This window comes from Ornithodoros turicata, unplaced genomic scaffold (genome assembly GCF_037126465.1).
Source record: "Ornithodoros turicata isolate Travis unplaced genomic scaffold, ASM3712646v1 ctg00000829.1, whole genome shotgun sequence".
NCBI classification, from domain to species: Eukaryota; Metazoa; Arthropoda; class Arachnida; order Ixodida; family Argasidae; genus Ornithodoros; species Ornithodoros turicata.
The window spans coordinates 1,393,402-1,421,045 of NW_026999402.1; the positions used below are offsets into that span (position 1 = coordinate 1,393,402).

Sequence of the window (27,644 nt, forward strand, 5' to 3'; positions counted from 1 at the left end):
ATCAACCTAACATAAAGCCAGGGGGCGCATAATTTTTCTTATTATCAAAACGGCTCTGCTTATTATCAGTGCTTATTATGCAAAGGCGGCAAAAAAGCCAGAGCGCCAGATTCACGCACTTCACGCATATAGCAAGCCCGAAGGAAATCCCACTCTACAATACAAGGCGGGAAATCCTCCGCCTTGGACCTAATCCGTCGTCTGGCTGGTCTGGCCGTCTGGCTACGTTGGGTGCTCGTCTCGTGCTTTTTTTTTTAGCTTTGTTTTGCCGTGTTGTGTTGTTTCAGTTTTCCTTGAACGTCGGACGTTGGTGCGTGTTGTTCGCGAGCGTATTGTTCTCTGTTGGGTGCCGAAAGCGCCGAAATATGAACACACCTTTGACCAAGGTGAGTCATGTGTAATGGGTCGCGTGCGTTGTCTGCCATTCAGGATGTTGTCGCTCTGTTGGGGCCTATCCTGGAAATTCATGTAAATACAAAATATCGTCAAAAAGTAGTCATTACACGTACCGCAAGGGTAAATGACTATATATTTGCCCCGACCTGAGGCATGCGTATGACATAACATCGGGTGTATCCATGCGTAGGGTTCGGCACTTCAGTTTGATGCACTTTCTGCGACAAACATGCATCAGATACGTAAAATACAAGTATTACTACAGCCCCGTACAACGGTGTGAGTTGCAGAGCTGAACCCGTTGGCTAAACATGCAAGCACTCTGGTCCTGTGCGGTGTTAGCCAAAACTTATTATTTTTAACTTAATCCAGTACCATCTGATCTCACCCGGAATTCGATATTAAAACATAGCCTATTGTGTTTTTTTTTGTTCGTAACCCTGTATTTTGTGAAATGTATTTAACCCGAAAATTGTCACCCTATGATATATAGGCTTCGATACTTTACTTTGACGTTGTTTTCACTGTAATGTTGTCCAGCCTCGTTAAAATGCTGTTGTTTCACGATTCTCGTATAGTACTCCTCAAGCCTGAAAATCATTGTTCATGATTTTGTATTACATTTTGTATTTACAGATGTGTGCGTGTCTCACGTGCATTTTCGCTAATGCCATCATTTTTCCTTCTTATCTCATGTTTCAGGGATGCTTGCTCGTAGTGGACTTTTGTCTCTTTACAGCTTATCTTTGGTGTATCACCTACTTTGGCCTTCAGTTCCTACTGTGACGTTTTGATTACCATGAGGGTTTGCAGTCGTTTCCGTGTATCAGTTTTTCCTTCCATAGCGAGAGGTGCATCACTTCTGTGGCTAGGATAAAAAGCTTCTGAAAGAATGTCCTCGGTGATTATGCACCAGCATACGTTATACGAGGGATATTTGGTAATTTATTTACCTCAGCATGAATGAAAGTAACGTGTGTCGAAACACGCCCCTGCATCTTGGACAATGCGTTGCGATGAGCCACATGCAGGTCCCAGCTTGGTGCTCGTCTTGGTGCAGATTAGAAAGTTACTCGACACCAGGGGAGGGTAACGGACATATTTTCGTTTCCGTTATCCGTTTCCGGTACAGGTTGGGACAAAAGTTTACGGAACACGCGAGCGACGTACTTTTTCTTTGGTACGACACCCTAGCGGCAAGCGGAAGCTGGCGAAATCAGGCCAGTTCACTGCCTCAGAGGGGTGGATGACTGCGCTCTTGGCGACACACAGCGGTAGTTTCAGTATGATTACTGTTGTAAGTGCCCGCGAAGTGAGTTGGATGTAACTGTTGTGCTCGTCAACAACTCGTGACTAACGTCAGTTGTTTATCAATCTATCAATGTCAGCGTCACTTGTTTATCAGCTCGTCACGCGTCGTCCATAATAAAGCAACTGTTTACAAGATATCTTTCTTTCTCTTGTCTACATATCATGGCTTTCCAATAAAAGCAATACACCGTAAAGTGTTGCCACCATGATTCATCCTTGTTATCACGACGATGGCGACGAGCTCCCTGTCTCAGCAATCGTTGAATCACGTGTTGTTGGCGAGCACAACAGTAAAATCTAACTCACTTCGCGGCACACGCAACAGTAATCATACCGAAACTACCGCTGTGTGTCGTTAAGAGCGCAGTCGTTCACCCCTCTGAGGCAGTGAACTGGCCTGATTTCGCCAGCTTCCGCTTGCCGCTAGGGTGTCGTACCGTGGAGAAAATACACCGCTCGCGTGTTCCGTAAACTTTTGTCCCAACCTGTACCAGCCGTTCAATTTCGTTTTCGTTACCGTTTCCGGTGATGGAAAGGCTGTTACAAAGCTGCGGGAGGACGTCCCGTCCGGCTCTGTCAGCACCCTGTTTTACCCAAGTGCTGTTTCGGTGTCATTCGTACACACTACACAAGTAATTTTACGTCGTTGGGATGCACACATCTTGCAAGATATATATTAAACAAACGTAGGAACATGTCTTCAGTCACCTTGAGTCCAGCAACTCAAGATCGACGTAGCCTTCATCCAGTATCACATTCATAAGTGGACTTTCTGAGTAGTAAATAATACTGCCATAGTCACAATGAAATGAAAAAAAAAAGCAAAAAAATGCATAACTAAAAATCGTAGGCTGTCATACTCGTGCTATGGTGGAGTAGAGGCATGTGTTCGTGTCATGGAGTTATGACGAATGGGACTAGTTAAGCGAGGGATGCACCCTCGAGATCCGATATTGCGCTTTGTTTCACGTGTAGTATTTAGAGCATTACAGGGAATGGAGTCATCAAAATACAAAAACAAAAATTGAAAGTCACTCAAATTCCATCGCACAACAGGAATAGTCATTACCCGAATTCAATACCGGACGATAATTTCCGTTTCTGTATCCGGTAATGGAGGACCGTGGTACGTATGCGTTTCCGTAATCGTTACCATCTCCAATTTTGGTAATATATCGTCTCTGTTTTCGTTACCGTTACCTTTCCCTGCCCGACACAAAAAAACTTATTGCAAGTTACTGTGTAAAAGTGTAACCGTAAGTCACCAGTGAAGTTATATATGGAAATGATGTTCACAAGTGTGTTGACCCGGTCGCGAAGAGGGGGCGGCCCTTTGTCTGAGACCCCCCAACCCTCTCAGCTGCCCTCTGGGAAGGTTTTCTTCCACTGACCAAGACCGCCGCATGTGCCGTTCTTTCGCTCGGATTGGGGTCAGTGGGAGGTGAGGCAGGAGGGAGCGACGGGTTGAACGGGACATTCGGGACTGGAGCAGCACGGGAGGGGCAAGGGACGACCTCAAAACTAACACAACTGAATGGATGCAATAGCTGCGAGGAGGAAATACCTCGCTCACTTGGATTGTGGTTTTGTTTTGTTCAGTTTCGGTTTCGAATTTTCTTGGCAACGCGGCTCAGTCTGCTGTGTAAATTGTGTTTCTGATCTCTCACACGCACATTACATGTGGACCGTTTCGCAAACCAGTAACTGCCTAAATTTATCTAGGTTCACTTCCATTTCGGTTCAATGCGAGAAAAGAAATATTTTGGTTGTGTGGGGGGGAGGAGGTCTAGACTGGACAGACAGGGGACAAGAACCGATGACAACTCAAAACCAGCAAATGAACTCGTTATCGCTTCTTCCGCTTTCGTTATGTTGAATAAAGTGTTCATCTGCCGCTTTTGAGTCGTCGTTGTTGGTTCTTCTGCCCTGTCTGTCCTGTCTAGTCCCCCCTCCCCCACGCTGTTCCTCAGGAGGAACAGCGTGGAACAGAGGAGGTGTTTCCGTTCAGTCATATACACCAGCTTGCTTGCCTCCTCTACTTATGTTCATCGATTTTCCATCTTCAGCAACGACAGTCAAAAAACTCCCCGTCAAAAATTGTCTGGCGGGCTGCAGCCATTGCTCGGAGTTCCCAATGAATGACTGAGCAGAATTGCCGCTAACGGTTTCATTTTAAGGGTTCCTTTTAGACACTAGGCTTTGTCGAGTATCACAAGAGGGTACAGAATCACATTTTTCACAAATTGGTGTTCACATTTCTCTCCTCGCTTCCAAGACTGAAACAACGGGGGCGACAATGCCTTCATTCGCGCATAGTGCTGTTTTCTAGAAGGACGGAAATCCCCGAACACGTGAGGATGAGTCACCTGTAGCCTCTAGCAACATACCCTTCATCACCAGAGGCTAATAATGTGGAGAAGCCCACAAATACGGGAGAATGAGATATGTTTATTTAAGTCTATTTTAAATATAAATATGCTGAAAATGGTATTTAAATATAAATACATTTTTCTTGCCTGTATTTAAATACGTATTTGAAATACATGTCTTTATATTATAAATACTATTTTAAGTACAATGTATTTAAATACTGCCCATCCCTGCTCAGGATTCGCGAACAACGTTCCTTCACTGTATACACCGTAAAACATTGTGAGAATTGTGCAGTGTAGAAGGTGGGAAGATACCTGGGTTCTTCTATTCATCTTTAACAATTTAACAGTGATAAGAAGGTCACACTCGCACCCATTGAGAACACCAAGGAAGGATTAGTGACGCATGTTGTTTCTCCATCGCCTTTATTTTTCTTTCCCTCTGGCACTTTTGGGTCGAAGGAGGGCGAGGGTAACAGGAAATGACCTCTGCGCCTCAAACAAGTGACAAGGTACAAGGGGATGGGCTGTTTTGGACTTGCACCGTGTAAAAGATAAAGGATCACCGACTTGATTAGAGAGGGAGGGCGCGGTCTGTGTCACTTGTGGGCCAGAATTGAAGGATAGGAATTTGAAACTTGCTCCACGTTACCTCAACAAAGTTGCCTAATAAAGAAATGCGTTCATCAGTAAGTTACTGGCTACGGTAATGTTCATTTCTAAGAGAGTAGATGCTGAAAAAATATTTGAAGCTCCAAAAATCTTTGGGGTTTCGAGATTGATGTACTCAATGATACACTGACAAACGACAGAACGGACGAGCCTGAGGGGCATGAATTCTGATTCCGCCTATAAGCAGACGCCCCGTAATACAAGGTGTCTAGGCCGGCGTGCACCGGGGTCTAACGAAAAACATGGTGCTTCGCAGACGAATGAAAATTGTTGCTCGGAAACTATTGTGCGGAATCGCGTGGTCTATTCTCCCGAATTTTTTCATGGTGCCCGATTAATTAATTACGTGTACCTCATTAACTTTTTAATTGTTTCTCCTATCGGCAAGATGTGAATTAGAAAGTGGTGGAAAGCGTACCAAGAAATACCCATCAGAATCTTTTCCTGCAGTCTACTGTACACCTGCCGTGGAGCTTTTTTTTCCTTGCCCCGCAAATTTATTTCCTCTTGCATGGAAGTGTGGGAGGAAAGCCAATTGAAATGCATATTCAGATGCAACTTGGTGCATGCCAATGTGCTGTGCTGGGCGGAACAGCAACAATATAGCCAAACGGGGAGCCGAGGCCTCGGCAAGCAGCTTAGCCAGCTTAGCCTAGCTGCTTATTGCCTGGTAAATCTCTGCAGATGAGGGTTCTCTCTGTTAGCATTTGCTACGACTAAATCACTGCACAAAATGTAACACTGCCTTAGCTGTGCACAGCTGTGAGGTTTGGCGCAGCTTTTGTCAGACAGCTGTTCGTCATAAAGTTTCCAGTGCTCTACTCTCTGGCCAGCGGGGAATTCTGTGGTTGAGTGATCTTGCATTGACCATTTTGAAGCGCCACTAGAGAATTCTATAGTTGAGTGACCCTGCATTGTCCACTTTGAAGCCCCTTCCAAGCTGTGTATTCATGTGAGTCCTTTGTTTTTTCTTTTTTTTCGCAGGCGTCCGTCCTCGTAAAGGCTGCTCAGAGATGTTGTTCACGTTTCTTGTCTGCAAATGCACCAGCGTCCAATACTGGCTTCTGTTTTGGTGAGTGACAAGCAATCAGTGATGGGGAAAGCACCCCGTAGTTGTACTTAAAGTAAAGTACCAAGTACCTGATATCATTGGTAAATTTAAGTACAGTACAAGGTACCATGCTCCAAACACACTTTGAGTACTGTAAAAGCAGGAATTTCTGGAAATTTTGTGATCGAAACTTTTTCTGCTAACTTAAGGTTATGCAAAATATAGGTAACAGGGATGAAAAAGTAACGAATTAATGAAAATTTAATTAACAAAATAACACTGGAATTCACGACGATATGAGCTGCACGAAGGCAGGTTGATCTACTTGATGGTCTTTGTGCTAACAAAGTCCACGGTTCCTTCTGGTCTTTGCAACCCTTGAACACCCTCGAATTTGAAAATGCCATTTTCAAGGTCTGGAAATCCTTAAATTTGTTTTACAGTCCTTGAAAACACTTGATCTTACGTCCTTTAATTGTTCTTGTGGAGCTACTCGTTCAAATTATGCTTTTACGGAGTCAGAACTGTAGCTTTGAAACCGCAAGCATTAGCACTCTTTATTGCAATAGGAATCAGCTCCATTGGGAGGTCAGTGATGTTTTGGACATAAAATCTATTTTGCTGATTTTTAATTGAATTCAAATAGTCTACATAATTCTAGTAATTCAGCAAATTAGACTGATAGAAGTTCATCTTTAGGTTATTAATAATTGAAGATCAAGCAAATTACGCAAATTTAATTAATTTAAACCCTTCACTGAACGGTAATGCCAGAACGTCACGCAAAAAATCTGAAGTGTGAGCCTCATAAATTAATTAAATAATCAAGACATAAATTATACCTCAAAACCAAGTGTTGGTGACCTTGAACATATCTTTGAGCGCCAATTTGGAGTCGCTCACTGTCCACCGTACAGCTTGAATTGTGAACGTTATGCAAAAAACAAAGAAACAAAAATACAGCAGAAGTGCTGTATTTTTGTGTGTTTAGTGTGTTGACAAAATCACTACAACATCACTACAATCACTACAACATCACTCCATTTGTGTTGTAGAACTGTCAGATGACCAGAAAGAGTTCCAAGGGCTTGCGAGGAAATTTTCTCGAGAAGAAATCCTACCGAAAGCTGCCCACCATGATAAAACTGGGGAGGTAAGGTTTTCATTCCCTCTTTTTTTCTCTCTCTCTTTCTCTCTCTCCAGTTTTTTAATGTGTGCCTATGACGATGGATAGGGTGAGCATCCTCTAGCTTTTTGCTTGTTTGTGTTAAAGGGGGCATGGAAGGCATTTCAAACATGCATTTTCTTTACAATGTAGTATGAACATACTACCTTCGAGACATAAAAGAAGTCCAAAAATTCTTCGGGACAAGCAGATTTCCAAGAAAATGATTTAAAAATAATAATGCGCACATCAGCGGTTATCTCCCCCAGCTGCTCCTCGCGTGTTGCGGTGTCAGGTCATCTGATGAATTTGTTATTGACTGCCAAGAATCATCTGCTAGCAAACAGACTGGCCCACTGCTCGGGACGGGAAGTCGCCATATACAACTGCGAGAACAAAGAAAGCGCTCACCTCTCTGTTAGGGGAAGATGTGACGTCGCAGTCTGGAGGAAGCAGCTTTTGTGGAGTGCGAAATTGGAAGCTCTATTGCACACTACACTCCTACGTTTTCTGCGAACATGTTTCCCAGGGCTCGCAATCCTAATTTCTGCACCTCCTGACGTATACCCTTTTGTGCCCCTTTAGAAGTAGATCTGCTAACTTCCTGCCATGTTTTTCTCCAAAGTTTCCGTGGGACATTGTCAAAAAGGCCTGGGAACTTGGTCTCATGAATTTGGCCATTCCGACAGCATACGGTAAGTCGTCCCACTAGAACAAAAGCTTCTTTTTTTATTACAGTATGCTCGATGCTCGAGTATGAACATTCCATTTTTTGTTCTGGGCAATTTGCACTTGTGTTTTTGTGGGTTTGTTATGCACGTGTGTTATGCATGTGTGTTATGCACAACATCAACAAATTCCACTGGGTTCAGTTCTGTCAGTGCTAGCGGTCTCTGAGCAGGCAAATATGGTTGTCCACTTGTTGCTAAAAAAAAAAGTTAGCCAGGTATGATATGCACTTTTTGTTTGTCTCCTAGGTGGGAGCGAACTTTCACTTACGAACCATTGTCTTGTTACGGAAGAACTTGCATACGGTTGCACAGGTGTCTCTACAGCAATAGATGCTTCTGATCTTGGGGTAATTGTTTTGCAGTGCATGTGTTGTGTGTGGATTCTGCTTTGCTCTCTGCCATACTGGTCCACGAGCGTGGTGGGCTCAAGTGACCAGAGCACGCTGGGGTTTAGATAAACACACACAGGTGCACTAGATTTTGACTTGCACAATAGCCTATGCGTTTATATTTGGGATGGGCCAACGGAATCCTCGAGTGCTAGGCAAGGGTTCAAGATTCGCAAATCCGAATCCCGGTGCCCAGAACGGCGAATCGAATCTTTCGAATCCACCAACCACTTTTGTTTGTTTCTTTTTAAAAATTGGTGCCTCCAGAGTCCGCAGAACGCCTGGTTAGCCTGACCTGGTGCGTGCCGGAACCACAGCATAAAGCCCCTACATTACAAGTTTAAGAGTAACATGGTTCTGCTTTCGATTCTTTCTTAGTTCTATGGGAAGTACTCGGACACGAGAGTTTATGTAATTCCTGTAGTCGATGAACAACATGTTAAATAAATTCCATTTAAGAAGTAGTATATGGGTGCGTTTTCTCCTGAAAGTGTACTATTATTTATTTTGTTTTTCACTAAAGAAATATGTCAAATTCTGCTTGAAAACACCTTTTCGGTAAAAATGTTTTTTTTTTGCCCCTAGGTCTTTAAGCTTTTTTTTTAAAGAAAGGATTCGAAAGATTCTAGGATTCGCAGAACCTTTCATGGATTCGGATCCGGATTCGGATTCAGGAAATTCTGGATTCGTCCCATCTCCATATATGATTGTGGGTAGGGTTTCTGCTTTTTTGCGCTTATTTCTCTGGTATGCCGTCGAAAGGTCTGTACCTGGGACAGAGAGTACGAGCTCGTTCGGAATAGTGGCTTGCACGATCGCCTTCCACGTCGAGACTGGGAGCTGACACTTGTTTCGAATCCTGGCCCCGGCTGTGCTGTCTGAGGTTTTCCCTGGGTTTTCTGTCAGTTTTTCCAGACTTTGTGTCGGCACAGTTCCCCTCGAAGTTTGCCCAGGACACATATTACTCCCCTTCCTCTGCCCCTACTCCTTAAAAGCTGTCCTCTCTCCACCTGTCTACATCTGTGTGCCTCTCATAGCTACAGCCACGTCTCGACACACTAAAAATTTATGGAATTCACTGAATTAAAAAAAAAAACGGACAAAAAGGACAACGCATGGAAAATTCTCGTTACGCAGCACTAGCTTAATGATCGGCAAACTACTATATGCTCAAAAACCTCAGAAGCAGGGGAAGAGGAATGAGAGAGAGAGATTTGGGGAAAGAGAATAGCAGGGGGGGATTGTTTATGCATTTTCCACGGGCGGCAGTCTCACTTAGCCCCCGGAGAAGTCTCCGCCGAGCAGCCCTTTCTTTGCAGAACTTTTCCATTATTATTTTTTATTTTTTACTCATTTTAAGAATGTTCCACTTTTGCAAAACTCTTAATAACTGATAGCCTTTTCTCAGCTTCTTTACGTTAGAATGCAGGCTTGGCACGAGTGCTGCCATCGCTTATCTTTTCTCAAACACCAGCAGGGTAATATTTCTTCCAGCAGTCTTCTTTACCATGCATAATGTAAAAAACCCCGAGACTAGGGAACACGAAGGGACAGACACAACACGACTTCGTGTTGTGTCTGTCCCTTCATGTTCCCTAGTCTCGGGGGTTTTTACATTATGCATCATCTTCATTTTTTGAGACTTCGTGTTGTGTCTGTCCCTTCGTGTTCCCTAGTCTCGGGTTTTTTTTACATTATGTATCATCTTCACCAGCTCGCTTGCTTCCTAGCCATTTTTTCTTTACCATGTTCGCTCACCTGAGATCTCTCAACAGTTTTTGTCTCCGGTAACACTCCTACTGTACATCGCTTTCCTTTGTACTTACTTTTTCGCGCCCGCAGTCCTCTTTAATAAGAATAATAATAAGAATTTGTAGTTCCTCCTCACCACCTTCTTTGTCCGCTTCAAGTGTCCAAGTGTTCAATGTATCGCACCTGATGAAGGATGGACTCCATCCGAAAGTTTGTTTTTAGTAAAATAAATGTTTGAATCTCTTTAAATACTTATCTCATTGACTGCATTCACTCACGAGGCTACATTTTATTCAAATAAATATATACGAAACAAACGCTTGGGAAGTGAGTGTACGCCGGAAGGTGGTTTTGCGTTACAGCTCGGAAAGGAGGAGAAAGTCGTTGTTGGGAAAGGCGAAAGTTGAACAAAGAGTTAGGCAATAATATTGGCAAACAGTTATATAGTAAGTCATGATAGTGGAATTGTCCGAATGTGTGGTTATTGGAATTGTACTTTCAAAAAGGTGCTCAAAAATGCCACAAAAAAAAAATTCACAGAATTCCCGAAAAATTCATATTGTGCAAAAATACCACACAAGTATAGGTATAAATTTAGTGTGGCACGACAGGTGTCCTCTCCTCTCGCGTTAACAAAGTCATCAAAAGTTTCTGCTGAAGAAACTGTCGTCTGCTACAAGACCGTTCCACGTTCCATACCGAACGTTCGTGCATCGATGGCGTCATTGTGTCGCAGGTGCACCGTGGCGCCACAAAGACTGGTGACGTAAAGCATAGCGAAGTCGAAAACTTTCCTTGCTGCCAACCTCCTCGCACGACACCCTCGCCCGCCTCCTCGTGAGGGGGTAACAGAAGCATTATTCGCAATGGGTGATTCACGCTTCAGTGGTGACCGCACTATAACCGGTATCCTGCGTCGGGATGGACCATTATAAGCGGTGTTCCTTTACATTATGTTCCACGGGAAGAATATTGGGGGTCAGAAAAAGCCACGTTACAAGCGGTCCTGCACAACGAGCGGTTACGTTGTAAGTGGTCTCCACTGTACTCCACTTAAAGGGGATGCAGTAAACGACGGAACGGTTGCAGAAAAGAAGCAGTTTGTGATGATTCACAGTACAGCCATGAAAAATGGGAGAACAGGATGATAGTTTGCCTAACTTGAAAACTTTCGAAAAACAAACAAACAAACAGACAATCTTGATATCAAAGTGTTGGACCAGAGCTTGTGTACTGTGGTACATAGCATGATGGTAGGGGATAACTCCAGTCTTGTTGAAGGATGCTTTTTTTCGTAGCAACTTAATTTGCAGAGCAAATGACAACAAGGCTCACGAGTAGGGCCTGAAGTTTTAGGATTTAACGAGATTCTTCCCAAAATTTGCACCCCGAATTGAAGGGCTGCCCCTTTAGGGCGAAACCAGGTTTTTACCCAGAAAATTGCTCTTACTGGAACGTCTATGGGGATGCGCACCAACTTGTTTGGCAGCAAATGCAGTTTCTACCAAACCAATACAGTTAGTTTGAGTAACTGAGCCTGATTTCTCCACAAATTTAGCATACCGGAAGTTTTTCCACCCAAATTGAAACGATTTTAGCGTGCATGTTTATTTACCTGATTTTTACCCTATGAATTTAGAAAAAAAATCTTTCACAAAAACTGCAGGCTCTACTCGTGAGGCAATAAGTTGCTTCTTATAGCCCGCTAAAAGCAACCTGCTGCACTTGCTTGACAAGCTAGAACTAACATAATGGACACAACTTTTAGAGATGGAGGCATTGAACAATACTACACAGCACACAATAAAATAATACTAAACTTGGCAGTCTTAAGTAGTGAGAACTAGAATTCTGTATGAAGTTTCGCTTTGTCTTTGTCGTAACAACGAGAAAGGCCACCCTGAGAAAAGGGGTGAGACTCAGGAATTTTAGCTTACAGTCAGAAGAGTATTTGATAAAAAGCTTGAGCTCCAGGGCAAAAGAAGTGAGGGCATCTATCAAGCTCTTGAATGACCCCAAACATGTAAGCTTCTTGCTTCATGGCATATTCAACGAAGTTGCACTGCAGGGAAGTTGTGTTTCAGTACAAATCACGAACATTTTTTAACTTCGTTGTGTTGCTCTGGGTCTCAAGTAATGGGGTATATGGGGTATGTGGGATATATGGAGTGTATGGGGTATATGTAGGGTTCTTCATTTTTGGGTTAAACCCGATTTTTCACGATAGTTCCCCCCGTTTGCACCACTCAAACGCTTTGCTGCAGTTAAATGTATCGTGGCCATACTGAGCCTGAAGTCTTCTGTGAATTTCAGATGACTTTACGCCGTTAATACTTTCTCCCGAAACTGAACGATTATTATTATTATTTTTTTTTTTTTTCATTAAAGAAATGTATCATATTCTGCTTCAAAACACTCTCCTGTAGTTTTCTTTCTTGGCTTTTTAAACTCTTTTTACAGAAAAGATTCGAAAGATTTGAGATCCGTAAGATTTGTGGATTCGTTACCGTTCACTCAATGATTTACGACAGGGCAGGTATATCATGCTAGCGTAGTACCAGCATTATACATAATTTTTATTGTGGAAAGACATAGATTACCCAGGTACTGCAAACTTGTTTTCTTTCGCATGGTCAGTTTTTCGTGAATCTTCGAACTGTCCATTTTTGAAACAAAATCGTGATTACTTGATTTTGGGATTGGTCAGGTCCTTCCTCTCACAAAGTACCTCCAAGTTATTTCTGCCAAGACTGCAACGCCACAGGGGAGATAATTTTTGTTTGAAATTGTTGTTTGGGACATATTTGTGGACATACATAAGGCTGTGATAAACAACGGCTGTTCGCCTACCGGTGTCAACGTGCACCTTTGGGTGTCCACCCTCCATGCCGCGTGGTTAGTGGAGTCTCTTGAAGAGGTCTCTAAACACAAATATATGACTCTGACTGGGTATGTTCGATCAGGATCCAGCTAACAGAGCATGAAACTCTGCATAAACATGCTTCTTTAACTGCCTGTTCCAGAATCAGCATCTTTATTCACGAGCACCATTCTGCGCGATTATAATACGCTCACAAAATTTGCTCAAATTAACACGTTGAGAATATAAATAAACTATTTGGTACCTTAGCGTGGAAGTAGAATATTTTTCTTACGAAAAATTGGGATCGCTTGTGACAACTGTAGAGAATCGTTTGAGGACGGAAAAAGAATGTGAACCGTAAATGATACGTCACGCTTTTAAATTTAGAGACTCCCTACGATCTGTTAATCATACCATTGATTGATTAGATTCCTTTTCGGGGGATCATGTTCCTTGTTTTCACTTTTTTTTTTCTTGGCCTTCCCTTCCTTTGCGGCTCAGGTGGCCCCGAATTGGACTGTTTCGCCAGCTGCCTATGCGTCGAGGAGTTTGCGTATGCCTGCTCGGGAGTTGCATTGGCTCTAACGGGCACTGAGCTTGGGGTAGGAATGCATGCTTTGGTCACTTCTTTCTTGCTTAAGAATAGTCATGTGAAAGACTGTCACTCTGTGGACCATTGTGGTATGGAAGCTGTATTTGTATCTGAAATGGCGTAACGACTGTTGTCTACTGTTTTTGATGATGAACAATATGTGATTCGTATTCTGAACAAGGTTGGTTACCGGAAAGAGTGATGGAGACGAAAAACGTGAGCGACCCGAATTCCGCGAGAACAAAAATAGACTGACACCAAAGGGTGGTACCGTATTTTCACGCGTATTAGCCGCACCGCAGATAAGCCGCAGGACTCGTTTTTAGATACATTTTGAAAATGTTTTTGCAGATAAGCCGCGGGTAATACGATGCGACTACTTTGTGCGCTAAACCAGTGATGCACAAACAAAATCAATAGAGACGTTCAACTCTCGTCGACGCCGTACTCCCTGCTAGCTGCCCTATTCCCGTACTGGTCCGCGACGTCGACGACTTTTAGTTTGAAGCCGCTGTCGCAGCTGTGCCTCCGCGTTGGGGCCATGCCTCACCTCTAACTGCCGTGCCTAGCTGTGTCCACGAATGCTGCTGCTCAGGTCAAATGAGAACTGACGCTTAGCTGACCACGTTTTATCCCGATGTCAGGTGTATTGAACCCTTCCTGTGGGTCTGCCGACAAAGGAGAACATAGGGAAGGCCATTAACCCTGTGGTCCACATTCCGGTGTCGGCATAATGTATAAAAAAAGGGGGTCAGTTCTAGTGTTCTACTAAGATCGGATTGTGCCCTTGTTGCGTGTTTTTCGTGGATGGACTAGTTAGTTGGTGTTCCAGGAGACATTAATCACTGTCACCCCTTTTGTTAAAGCTGCGTGGGGGAATGTATTCGGAAGGTCAGTCCACTCGAATGTGGACCCGCCCTTGTTCTGTATTGTTCGTGCACTGGCAGGGCGGTCCTGCTCCGAAAAACATGAGACACTGTCGGCCCTTTCGTTTAATCCGGGGTATGGGGAAAATACCAGGGAAAAATAGCCATCAGATAAGCCGCACCCGCAGATAAGCCGCAGAGCGTCCGCGAAAAAAAGAAATCGCGCATAAGCCGCGGTTAATACGCGTGAAAATACGGTAACTGAAATGGATACTGATTACGCGTGACGTATTCCTCCTTCGACCTCTTTTTAAATTTAACTCAAGTTAATGTATTAGATCCTTGGCACCTTTCTGTTTATTTATTTAAGTCATACTGTAGACATTTGAGCCCAATCAAGAAGGGTACATACCATGCAAAATTACAAAAAAGTCTTCGGTTGTTGTTGGTTTTCAGTGTTTGTGTTGAATGGTCTGTCACTCTGTTTACACAGTGTTGTTGCAAGATTGAGGGGCAGATGGAACAAACACTGTAATGCCAAGAACAGACTGTACAATCTCAAGGAAACAAACCAAATTCTGCTACAGAAACTGCTACCAAAAATCTATCGAAGCGGAAACAGAAACAAAAAGTCGATCTTGTAGGTACTGGAACCAGAATTGGAAATGCTATTATTTTTGGTAACCAACCCTGGATCGTAATGGAGCGAAGCATTGGTATAGGGGAACCTCCTCACAGTGAAGATAGTTAAACCTTTTAAGACCTTTAGGAACTCGTGTATGAGGTTTCAAAACGTGGAACAGTAGGTTAACTTCACTGCGTAGAGGTTCTGCTGTATTGATACATGAAGGGAATTGCCTCAGGACGAGAGACACCGATATTTCGAACACAGACTGTTCTTCTACTGGGCATCATCTTCTTCTTTGGCCCAGAAGAAGAACAGTCTCTGTTCGAAATATCGGCGGTTCTCGTCCTGAGGCACTTCCCTTCATACTTCCTTATCGGTTCGCTGGATTTCTGCCTGTCTACTACTCTATTGATGTGCGACAGAGCTTTCCTATGTTGCTGGAATACGCTGTCCTCTTCCTGTCAGGGATAGAAAAAAATATTTACAGGCATCGTTAAGCTTTATTTTTCCCAGCGTTTGCAGGCATTTTCTTCGGTTACGTCATGATCAGACCGTTGTGTCTCTCTTCGGAAGCACAAATTGCATTAGTGTTCACAGTTGTACCGAGATATATAATGCCCCACACCAGGGTGATCCTCTCACATATGCCAGCATTCTGTAATGAGCTGGTAGACACAAAATGCTATTAGTGTCATGGTTGAGTTAGGTGAACAGAAAAAAAAAAGAAGTCTCGACATCTTTGCACTAATTACACAGGCCCCTCAGTTGTGTGACTAAATACAGTAAATAAGGTCCGCTTGAGGAGTACTCACGTGCAATATTGGGAGTTAGTTCACTTATTATTAGTTTCACTTAGCGCTCCCTCCTTGCGGACACACATTATTTGTTTTGGTATCGCTTCGTAGACGTTGTCATTTATCACTTTTTTTCTCTTCCTCCTTTTCTCTCTGTTCCTTTCGTCAGCAAACTCCAGTTATCATAGCAGGAAATGAAGAGCAGAAGAAGAAGTACCTCGGCCGCTTAATCTCCGAACCCTTACTGGCTGTAAGTGTCGCACTGTATTGAAGCACAAAAGGAACAATGGCTGTTGCTTACAAACGTTGCAATTCACAAAAAGGCGTACTGCGTGACCGAGCCAGGCGCCGGGTCGGACGTGGCTGGCATTAGGACAAAGGCGGAGAAAAAGGGCGACCAGTGGGTCCTCAACGGACAAAAAATGTGGATCACAAACGGAGGGGTGGCCAACTGGTAAGGCATGGTTGTCTCACGCTTCGGGATCGTATCTGCATACCGTCGTGAGCTTTATGAAAGGGAGCACGCCACCGTGTGGCAGCGCTCCGCGGTGAGACACGCAAGGTGATGGCAACATGTTTGCCGCTCTGGTGCCAGTGTCCCCATCATGCGCATAATGATTTTCATGCACGTAGTGTGCGCCGTGAATCACGTCCACTTTCCTTGGCAGTTGGTAGCGACAACATTTATTTCTTTTTACTTTCAATTGCATTCGGTCCAGGTAGTGTACGTTAGATAATAAACTTCTGTTCAGAATGGACACCCTTTGCTACTACTAATAATGGTTAAAAGCATGTGAAAATGAGCAAATGTAAGCGGACAAGCTGTCACTGAAACACTGTGATGGTAAAGACATCGAAGGATTGCTTCTATAACAAGGTGCCCATTGAAGGTAGCAAGCAGGATTGTTCAAGCATATTGTAACTATGATGGAATCCCTAGCTGACTGTAATATCAGTCTTAACGGTGTCGCTCTCCATTACTTCCTCTTATCAGCTGTCGTCAGAGGGAGGAGGGGTGACTGCAACAGAAGGAACGGCAGCCCTGTTTCCACTTCCACTCCGCAGTGGATGCTGGGTGCCGCCATAAGTGGTGGACGAGGCTATCTGCTGCACGCTTGCGTGTTTTCTTTCATAATGCTCACAGTACTGCACATGCTATCACTTTGCATGAACGATTCTCGGGTCATATGAATAAGCTTATAACCTTTTAACGTTTTGGCGCATTATAGCCTTCGTCGCTGCTGCACCATAAAAATACTAACCATCGTCATCATCATCATCATGAATAAGCTCTCTGTGAGCACAGGCACATTATACGGCAAGGTGCATGTAGTGTATGATTTCTCGGAATGCTGTGTACCTTGAAGAGCGTCAGCTTTCTTGGTGCTGAATGTTTGTCTCAGCCACAGGCAGCAGAATGGGACAGGGGTTCGCATGAATTCCTGTAGATTTTGACAGGGGATGAATTTTCTATTAAGTGTAATCTCAAAACCCAGATAGAATAAAATTGCATGACAGGTCTCTGGAAAGCTGAGCTCTGAGCCCCGAGAAACGGTAACCAAAATACGTCTGTTACCCTTCCCTGCTTGGAACAGTGAGATAAAAATGTTGGAATTCAAACTATATATTATGATCGACATTGGACAAACTTAACTTGTGAGGCAACTTTTAGGTCGGTCAGTGAATGTACAGGCCAGTGTTGTAACCCACAGTCAAGTGTGTGGTGAAGTAGTTCATTGTAGGCAAAATATTTTCTGAATCAGTGTTGACCAGAATGCAGAGCCCAGTGTGAGTGCCCTTCATGCTTTATTATTCTTCAAGAAACGCTGGCCTGGAATGATGGTGATAATCAAGAACACAGAGCTTATCACCTGGCATCCGTAGAGAACACTTTTCTGACTTTGCCGTCATTGTAAGCGCAGCAATTTCCGAAAGACTGCAGTTTGTTGTCATCCCACAACATTGTCCAAAACGATGTTTGTGGTTGTTGTTTATCTTTCTTCACATAGTATGACGAAGCACGGTTAATTATCTTCGGCACGTCTTCCTTGTAGGTACTTTGTGTTGGCACGATCAAACCCAGATCCCAAGTGCCCAGCCTCAAAAGCATTTACTGGTTTTATAGTGGAAAGAGACACACCTGGACTTACTCCGGGCCGCAAGGTAATGCTGAAAACATATACTGCGGCTTTCTTGTACATATGTGGGCACGTTTGAACAGTGACGCGTCACACAGGCCATTACACTGTGTCTTGTGTGCCTTCGAGCCAATCTATTAAACGAGGGCCCTGAGCACTGTGCATGCCATCTACTACTGTTGATCTGCAACATATATTTAATAAAGAGACTCCAGAGGGAACATAGCATGAGGCATGCAAGTAGAATCGGACGCAATAGCAGAAAATGATTTCTCGCATTTCATCATGGACACCGATGAAATTAAGCTTTTTTTTTGTGTGTGTTAATTTTATGGTTTTGTAGCGGGCCCTAGTTGCGGAATGGGCGTGTTGAACGTTGCGAGGACGGTGGGACATATGTTTCGTGACTTCGAAAACGGATTGGACATCTTGTTTCGACAACGAATAAATCTATACGTTTTTTGGCCTGCTACAGTTTAATTATTTGTCTGACTGTTTTGCTAATTGAATTGTTTAATTGTCTTGCTAATTGAATAGTTGAATTGTTTCATTATTTTGTTTTTATTTTTCAGTTCCTTAGAAAATTTAACTGTTAATTCTAATTGTTCATTATTTTAAGTTCTGATGCATACCTAAAGTGAGACACTAAACTTGCAAGTATAATTGAACCTCTGTATGCAAAAAGGGGATATAATCGAAAAATCCCAAAATGAGAAAAGGGGCCTGATCTGATTGTCCGTCCCATTGACACACATGCATTTCCCGTTTTTTTATCATGCTGTAGCGGGCCAACAAATCGCAATAAGGTCCTAAGTTTTCATTGGCAGGTGCACACTGGTATGTAGATGTCATTGCAACAAAAATAGTAAAAAGAGGATAAGTCGACTTATCCCCTTATTGCATACAGAGGTTCAATTGTTCTGCACTGGTTTGCCTTCACTGTATGCTGCTATTTGCTCAAACAAAACAGCTGCAACAAGCTGTCGTCTGCTAAATTTTTTGATGGCACACCTCCCTTAAAAAAATTGGCGTAAGAGCATACAGCACCAGCAGAGCCTGTGTCTGAGGAGACTTCGCGGAGTGTGCCCTGTGTGGCAAATTCGGATGACACACCATTATGGCGGCACTTCTGATGTGCCGTATGTGGTGGCGCACCTCAGACTATTTGAATGCACCCCTGGTGTCATGAAACCTTCATCAGCTTAACGGCTGTGGGAAGCCCTTAATGAACCTAAAATTTCTTAATTAACTTTAGGTATTTTGTCATCTAATAATTACGAGCCTCTCTTTGAGAGGACATGTGCCTGGCTGGGGACTGCGCCATCTAAGTGATTAATCCACGTGCAGAAGTATTATGTTTTGTTCAGCTCATTAAAAGTTTTGGAATATGACACCTGTATTTTCGTATGTTTTTGTATCTTCTTGCAGGAGGTGAACATGGGACAGCGTGCATCAGACACACGAGGCATCACTTTTGAAGACGTAGTAGTACCCAAAGAGGTGAGTTCCTGTAGTTGGATGATATATGAATCTTCAAAGCATGTCTTCCATGCATAGCTATGCCTATGGCTATGCCTTCAGCATCTCATATATCTCAGCTGTTAGTTGCCACAAAAACTATAGGTCAAGCTTATTACTGTATATTAAAGAAACTCTGGAAAACAACCCTCATGTTATAGATCTTTTAAGTACTTTTCCTTAGTTTTCTCTTTGGAAATAAATACCGCAAGGCAGGAGAAAAACAACAATGGGACAATACGAGATAAGTGCCTGTAACAACATCTGTTAGGGGCAGCTGTCTTGCGTTGCCCCGTTGTAGATTTTTTTTCCTGCCTTATGATGTTTAATGCCACCCAACTAGCTCAGTTTTCAGTACACTTCCCTTCTGGAAATGGGGGGCCGACTTACACATGGGCTGTTCCATAATCCACTTCATGTGGTAGCTATGGGAAACCAGTTGAGATGTTTAGGTTTTTTACAAGGAATATTTTATGTATTTGCTTTAAAATAATGCACGTGCTGTTAAGTATAGAGTATTTTTGCGTAAATATGTGGGTGCGCTATGTCGTGACTCTAGAGTTGCCATGCGCCCTCTGAAGACAATCGCAAACTTGAACAGATGACTTCAGAAAATGCCAGAGAGCTTGGTGATGCTTTGAACTATAGGACCCTGCTTATCAGGAATGAGGTCTCCAAACTGTTTCGGTTTCTCCTGTCTCGGCCGATAGTCCATGAGGTGTCGAGCCCACAAAAACGAAACATTGGCTGTTCCCTCTTCCTCATAAAGGTAATCTGCCAGGTGGCAAAGCATGTGCAAGCAGCACTGGGATTTCTTGAAATAGTCTATTTGCAATGCTCAGCATTTGTCGTGTGGGAGCATGCATTCTCATTGTGCAGTCTCTGTCAACAGTGCTGCCATTGCTCATGAAGATAGTCAGAGCCTGAAGCTGTAGGGTTTAACCCGATTCTTCCCCAAATTAGAGGTTTCCTCTTCAGGGTGAAACCCGATTTTTACCCCGCAAATTGCCCCCATTGACAGGTCTGTAGGAATGCACACAAACTTACTTGGGAGGCAATTTTTAGTTACTCACAACTTCCTGCTACGAGAATTATTCACTAGGATTTTTTTTTAAATATCAGTTTGCAAACTTTTCAACTTACCTGAAACTTACTGAAAAGGAAAATATTGCTGTTACAATTTCAGTGCAGTCAAACCAGCTGCAGCTAGGCAGAGGTTTCTACGGTTGGCATAAATGAGGTCTGCTTTATCGAAGCATGAAAGAAAACATATGTGAATGCAAGAGAGAATTGCTTTGACACTTTATCTCTGTGTGCCCATTGTCCCTGGTCTCAGTGTTTGACTGTTGTGAATAATTACGTGCCCTTGTACATTTGCTTTGTTTCAGAATGTTTTACTGAATGAAGGTGACGGCTTCAAAATTGCCATGGGAACCTTTGACAGGACGAGAGCACCGGTCAGTTTCCGTCTGGCGCTTAATCTGCTGCTTTTGCAGCAGTAATATTGTGGCACGATTTCGTAGCAGAAGCTTGTTTCTCAGTTTCGACAATCTGGGTAATTGTCTGTTTCAGGTTGCAGCTGCAGCCACTGGCTTGGCTCAGAGAGCGCTAGATGAAGCTGCAAAATACAGCACTGAGAGAAAAACATTTGGTGCACCTATTGCTGCGGTAATGCTTGTACTTATCTAGATGCCCTGCTTTGTTTTTTGATGGCCACTGTGCACAGTCAGGTCGCACAGTAAAGCCCCACAGTTAACACAAAAGAGCACCCAAGTGCAAAAGAAGTACCCCAAGTACCGCGCAACCACCGACAGTCGGGAGGCAAAATAGCGCCCCACTACAGCTCATATAATGGCAAAATATGTCAAGGCTGTGCTGGAAGATGCCAGTAATCCACACTTGGAACCCGAAAGCGCGCTATGTTCGCACACTCGTGATGTTGCGCTGCAAGGTTTGCGGAAAGAAACGCTGGGTCCATTGTATCTTTACGCGTTTCGTGGTTAGAGTGACAGGTACCGTCAATGGCGTCAGCGGACCGTCACTCGAAAGTGCGCGCAAATCAGACAAACTCACCGCAATATAACTAGGGCCTGACTTTTTAGGGTTAAACCCGTATCCGCCCGATATTTACCCCCCGAACGAAATCTGTAAAATTCGGGTTTAACCCGAATCTACCCGAAAACATCCGGGTCGCGTGGCACACTCATAAGCGTGCATTAAAATAAAGTTTGATAACGTTGCTAAACATTAGTTCCATGTTAAGACAAATTTTTATTATACAAAAAAAAATCACCCGAATACACCCGAATTCCTGACGACAGAATATGCCGTAACGGGATTTAACCCGAATACACCCGAATTTTCGAATGAAAAATATCACCCGATATTTACCCCCCAAATTTGGCCAAAAATAAAACCCGAAAAAGTCAGGCCCTAAATATAACTTCGGTAGTACTGTCGGCGTTGCGAAAGGTAATCGCCACGGTCGTTGAGATGCGTGTGTCAGATGTCCGCGCACAAAAACACAGGTGCGCATATTACGAGTTTTTTTTTTTGCTTTCGTGTCGTTTTAAGTGCTAAACTAAAAAAACATGGGATGTGCGAATTATCCGATGGTGCAAAATACTACGCGAGAAACAGTTTAAAGGTCTGTGTTCATTTGGGAACCTTGCGCTCCATGCGCTGTTATCTGACGTTACTTCGCGTGAGCGTGCAATACTTCTCCTGCGACGCTGGACATCATAGCAACTGTCGACCCAATTGGATTTCTACAGAATTTCGTGCAAAACTCCGCGAAACATCATGCGAAATAAGGGATTCCGTGAAATTCCATGCCAAACAAAGGATTCCACGATGGATTCCAGATTCCGTGAAATACTGTGGAATCGCGGAAAACCCAGGGCCTTAGCGATGTTACATGCGATACATGCATTTCGATTCATTACATGAGTCGAAAAGTAATCGACTACTCTGAAATTGATTATGTACACGGTAATCGATTACCCAAAACTGTAATCGAATTACTTAAAAAATTACTTAAACAGCAAACTAATTGATTGCTCGCAAAATTACTCAAAAAAGTAATTATTAGTAATGCAATTACTTGTAACATATTATGTACGGACCTTTCTTATTGAGTAGATGAAATATGGTAATATACTGTATCTTTGGTAACCCTGTATTATGGTTTCTTGATCAGAAGGAGCTAATTGATGGATTGTATTGTGTTGAGCTTTTAATGCCACTCACTAAGGTGCACTAATGTGCAAATACGTCTCCTTGCACAAATGAAAGACATTGTTATTTTGACACCAACCCAGAAGGCACAGATTTATCCATCGCATTGTTCATGTTTTATGAACGAAAGAACGTGGAACGGGCTTTCGTTTGTCACATCAGACAATTTGTCCGCTTACCACAGGAGGTGACTTGTGGAAACCAATCTGAGACCTTTGTCCCACCTCTGGAGAAGGAGAGGAAAAAAAAAAAAAAAGTGAAGCATAAATCGGTGGTTTCTTTCACTAATAAATCGATAACCACGCTACGGGTGAATCCTGTTGCTTTCGTGTTAGTGTCGAGGAGACGCCATCTTTCATTCCGCGAGAGGAAATTTTTGCATTTCCGCGCCCCTTCAGCACATTCAACACACTCAACACACTCACCTGGGATGCCCGTCTCCATGCAGCACCAAGCAGTGCAGTTCATCCTGGCCGACATGGCTATCGGGGTAGAGGTGTCCCGTCTTGCTTGGATGAGAGCTGCCTACGAGGCAGATCAGGGCCGTAGGAACACCTACTATGCTTCCATAGCCAAGGCCCTGGCCTCGGATGTCGCAAACAAGTGTGCGTCCGATGCCGTACAGGTAGGTGCCAGAAGCTCGCACTTCTCGCGAGAACCCGGGAGCTCACGGCAGAGAGCCTCCTCTCTTTCAGGTGTTCGGGGGAAATGGATTCAACACGGAATACCCAGTCGAAAAGCTGATGCGTGATGCAAAGATATTCCAGGCGAGTTACCCGCGTGTTTTCTAATATGCTGGGATGGTTTTCGTCTCAGTGCTCGGAGAGAGGGTAAAGTTTGGGGAAACCACGTGACAAAGTGTCTGTCCACGCCCCGAATGTGTCGAACAGCGTGAGTACACAGGAGGTAAACTGTGTTTCAACTGTTTGTCCACCTTGAAATGTTGCCCCCACAACCTTATTTGGGAGAGGGAGTAGTGAGGGCGTTCCATGGTGAATAGGGGAGAGAGGGAACATGGGGAGGCTGTGAAGACAGCTGACCTACCTTATTTTCCCTATTCTAACGTGGCCCCCGGAATGTAACCTAATTTTAATGATTCTCTGATAGAAAAGTATTTAAAAAGAGTAAGTATTAAAGTAGTATGAGAAAGTATTAAAGTAAGAAGAAAAGTATTTATTTAGTATAGAAAAGTATTTAAAAAAGACTATGATGCGGCGAACAAGCAGCGGACAAACGCTTGTATCTCGTCATTGTCATCGTCTGATGTGTCCACGTCACCGTCAGCTGTCCAGAGGCAATCATTTTCGGCCCCATGGAGTGCATTTCATATCCTGCATTTTCTGAATGTGTTGGCAACCATTGGCTTTCAGTTTTACAATCTCCCGTGTTACGGGTAACTGTTGTGCCCCCAAAGCCTTTACGAAAACTGCAAGATGCTCCTCCACTTTGGGGGGGGGCGGAACCTACCCTGCTTAGGTTCATTATTATTCCTTTGTGCGTCGACCTTGTGTCTTTGCGCATCAATTCATACTTTGTTTTCGCCATTCCTGCACCTTTGTTTCCGACACAGAAAACTTCCTAGATGCTTGAAAGTGAACAGGGTCAATGTTACACAGTAGGCACTTCTAGATGCTGCACAGTTTCCTTCCGTTTCGGTATGCACCTCTCCCAACTGCCTGCTCGCCACCTAGCGGGCCCCAGCAGAAACGCTCGATGAATGATAGTAACAGCAGACACAGCCTCCCTTCGTGTGCGATCTAGAGTCCCCTGGCTTACATAACTCAAACAGCAACAGCACTCCTTACGCCACGAGTATCTTGCACCACGGAGGGTTACCTGACCCTAACGGCTCACAACAACTCGGCCCCTCTGAAGCCGGGCCCGCAGCTCCATGTGCAGATTTGTAATATGATTAGGGCCTGACTTTTTCGGGTTTTATTTTTGGCCAAATTCGGGGGGTAAATATCGGGTGATATTTTTCATTTGAAAATTCAGGTGTATTCGGGTTAAATCCCGTTACAGCATATTCTGTCGTCAGGAATTCGGGTGTATTCGGGTGATTTTTTTTTTGTTTATTAAAAATTTGTCTTAACATGGAACTAATGTTTAGCAATGTTATCAAACTTTATTTTAATGGACGCTTATGAGTGTGCCACGAGACCCGGATGTTTTCGGGTAGATTCGGGTTAAACCCGAATTTTAGAGATTTCGTTCGGGGGGTAAATATCGGGCGGATACGGGTTTAACCCTAAAAAGTCAGGCCCTAAATATGATCCATCCAGTTAGTCCATCCATGAGATAGACTTATAATACAGCATAAATCACACTGACCTAGAATTCACAAGCACAGTCCTTGATGCAGTTCGTGCTTGTTGCAACATGTTTGCATCAACTCCCTCGCTCCTGTCCGCGTTGCACACTGTGGAGAGGGAAATATTCTCAATAAAGTAAAGTTGAGAATAATGTGATGCATGTGTTGTGGTGTTTTAACAAAAAGAAAAAGTAAGGGCCCAGACACCTTCAAAACGAATGTTGAAGATTAAATAATATGAAGGGATGCCTGACAAAAGCTTGACTCGACTCAGGTCCGATAACTCTTGGACTGGATCCGAGACCACGGTCAAAATTACTTTGAGGCCTAAATTCGGCCTGTGGGCTGGGAAGGTCTCGGGCTTTTGGGGCTAGCCTGGCCCGTTGCTGTAGTGTGCACTGATGTCAGAGTCTGACAAGTTTCTGTACTTGCAGTTGCAATTGCCTACGCATCAATTGTCCCCCTTATTTTGAGGTTTACATCAGTGCAAATAATTGTCTTTCACATCTACTTGGCATAAATCTGGTCACAAAGTGTTGCAACTCCTTTAACTGTCGCTTGCCCATGTAACCCTTTGTTCTGTTCTTGTGCTGATGTGCTCTCTTTGCATTCTTTTTCAGATCTATGAAGGCACCTCTCAGATTCAACGTCTTATCATCAGCAGGGAGTTATTAGGACACTACAAATAGGCTTATACCAATGAGGCACTTTTTGTAGGTGATGTGATAATTGCATCAAAGTATGCCATGAGATTTGTTTTATTTTTCCTAGACTGTTTGTATTTGCTCAACTTCTTGACACACTGGGAACCTATCAATGCAATGCTAAGTGCTGTGCCAGCACAGATATATACACTATGTATACTATATGTTATTCTGCTAAGTCTTTTGTATCCACAGTATTGGTTAGTACCATTTATATACCTTACTACTGAGGACTCCTTTGGTGTTTTTCTTTTTTTGCTCGATGCTGTTAGTAGCCTCTTCGATCAATACCGAGGGCGAGAAAGTAATATTGGAAACCCCCGAGATACAATCTTCCTACACTAGAATGCATTTTATTACATATTTGGCCGTGCATAATTGCTGCAGCTTTTTTACACAAACGTAGCATCATAAATACGTTAATTAATTAATTAATTAAAGAGGTGTTCGATAAATAAATGGCAAAAGGAAAAAAACAAGGACCTCAGCATTTAGCTTCCTATTTGTTCCGAACCATCTGAGCCGTTACTCTCGTAGGTGTCGCTTGAATCAAGATACTCTCTATAGAAGGCCGCCAGCTGTTTCGTGTTGGCTGCATCAGGAAATTACCATTAACAGCGACTGAGGCTGCCACCTGTCCGGATTTCCCCGGAACAGTTAGAAAATTCTTTTGGTGTCTGGGTGATGGCCTAATGCAGACATAAAATGTTCGGAAACTTGACAATTTTCCTGAGACGTGGTGCCCCCTCGAATGTCGTCTGCCTGCTGGATGCAAACAAGTGCACGTGAGGGGAAGCCTCTGTTTCGTTTTCGAGTCTTGCGTTCCAGCATTCGGAGTCTTTTTTTTGGGTGCCCATCTCGGGTTTCCAGCCCGGTGTCTACTGCTTCTGTCTGGACGAAGTTTGAGGTTTGAGTGTCGGTTAGATGCATGCAACATCACCCTGGATGGTGACGGCTAGAGTCACTAAATAAGCTACGCTTCAGAGTATCGACACTGAGCCGCCATGTTGTTTCGGATGACCTCCAGCGCCATCCATTTAGCGCTCCTCGAAGTGTTGTCTTCTTCCACTGCTGAACTTCATCTTCATCTATTTCTACTGCCAAAATAGAGGTGGGGCTGGAGGTCATCCGAAACAACATGGCGGCTGTTTTTGCCTCAGTGTCGTTACTCTGAAGCGTAGCTTATTTAGTGACTCTAGTGACGGCAGCACTGCTGAAAGAGCCCGCCGTGCTATTCTATGCCAGACCAAGGAGCTACGCCCCGCTGCTTTGAAGGAAAGAAGATTCTTGTGCGTCTTAGCGTGGTGCAGCCATTCTGTTCATTGAAACTGTTCGTTCCTGGATCCCTTCCCTACATTTTTGATGCTGGATCCGGGAAGCGTAGCTTTCTCGTTGACGGAACAGCTCCAGGAATGGGGAAACGGTGTAGTAGCGTGAGTGTAGTAACGGGGTTCCAGCTAGAGCCCTGCCCCATCCGCGGATGGAAGCGGATATCCGCGGATATCCGCAAGATACTTGCGGATTCGGATGAAAATTTAGCACTTTCTGCGGTGTGCGGATCGGATGCGGATACGAAGGCAGGAATGCGGATCAGTAGCGGATATACCGCGTGCTGTCATTTTTCCACCAGCAATTTATTTGTATTGCTCGCCGACAGCCGACAGCGAGCGCATGCTCGGGTTCACCTTTGACCATGCACGGTGGCAAGACTGGAGAGGAGGCATTCTGGCGTCTCGAACCGCGCGAGCACCGACGAGGTAGCGTTCCACGCGTTCCAGAAGTCTCTCCATATCGCGTTTGTTGAAAGGTTTACCTTTGCTTGTCGTCATGACTGAGTCCTTCCGTGACAGCATGGAGGCATCCGAAATTATACCAACATGCTTCCGGCGGTCTTTACGCGTCTTTCGAAACGTGCGGATTTTGCGGATCGGATGCGGATGGTGCTTTTTGCTCAGCGGATCGGATGCGGATAACGTGTGCGCGGATGTGGGTCGGATGCGGATGCCAAAAATCTCATCCGCGCAGGGCTCTAGTTCCAGCTGCTTTCGGCCAGAACGAGGGCTGCGCATGCGCTGCCCGTCCCAAGGAAAATGCTCCAGTCGCAAAGTCCGAGTAAGAAGCCTACGAATTTAGTTTATGGTTTGCGTCATCGTA

The 27,644-nt window shown here is 44.0% G+C and overlaps 1 protein-coding gene across 2 annotated transcripts; it reads left to right on the forward strand.

Annotated features, from left to right (window-relative positions):
- The first annotated feature begins 190 nt into the window (after positions 1 to 190).
- Positions 191 to 25,547, forward strand: LOC135375144 (medium-chain specific acyl-CoA dehydrogenase, mitochondrial-like). Of its 2 annotated transcripts, none has more exons than XM_064607869.1 (14): positions 191 to 386; positions 5,736 to 5,823; positions 6,858 to 6,955; positions 7,593 to 7,662; positions 7,945 to 8,045; positions 15,752 to 15,832; positions 15,906 to 16,036; positions 17,637 to 17,745; positions 19,149 to 19,220; positions 20,627 to 20,695; positions 20,811 to 20,906; positions 22,924 to 23,100; positions 23,171 to 23,242; positions 25,407 to 25,547. In XM_064607869.1, exons 1-14 carry the CDS (start codon positions 366 to 368, stop codon positions 25,473 to 25,475), a joined length of 1,254 nt encoding a protein of 417 aa, XP_064463939.1. In that variant the 5' UTR covers positions 191 to 365; the 3' UTR covers positions 25,476 to 25,547. The 2 variants fall into 2 exon arrangements, with proteins under 2 accessions (XP_064463939.1, XP_064463938.1); XM_064607868.1 differs by lacking the exon at positions 7,945 to 8,045 and adding an exon at positions 13,204 to 13,304 and having other exon boundaries at positions 197 to 386.
- The last annotated feature ends 2,097 nt before the right edge of the window (positions 25,548 to 27,644 follow it).

Excerpts from the sequence above, each read along its gene's own strand:
- LOC135375144 (XM_064607869.1), top strand. The coding sequence starts at position 366 with ATGAACACACCTTTGACCAAG. Across the intron at positions 6,956-7,592 it reads ACCATGATAAAACTGGGGAG|TTTCCGTGGGACATTGTCAA; the intron begins GTAAGGTTTTCA and ends TTTTCTCCAAAG. Across the intron at positions 23,101-23,170 it reads GTGCGTCCGATGCCGTACAG|GTGTTCGGGGGAAATGGATT; the intron begins GTAGGTGCCAGA and ends CCTCTCTTTCAG.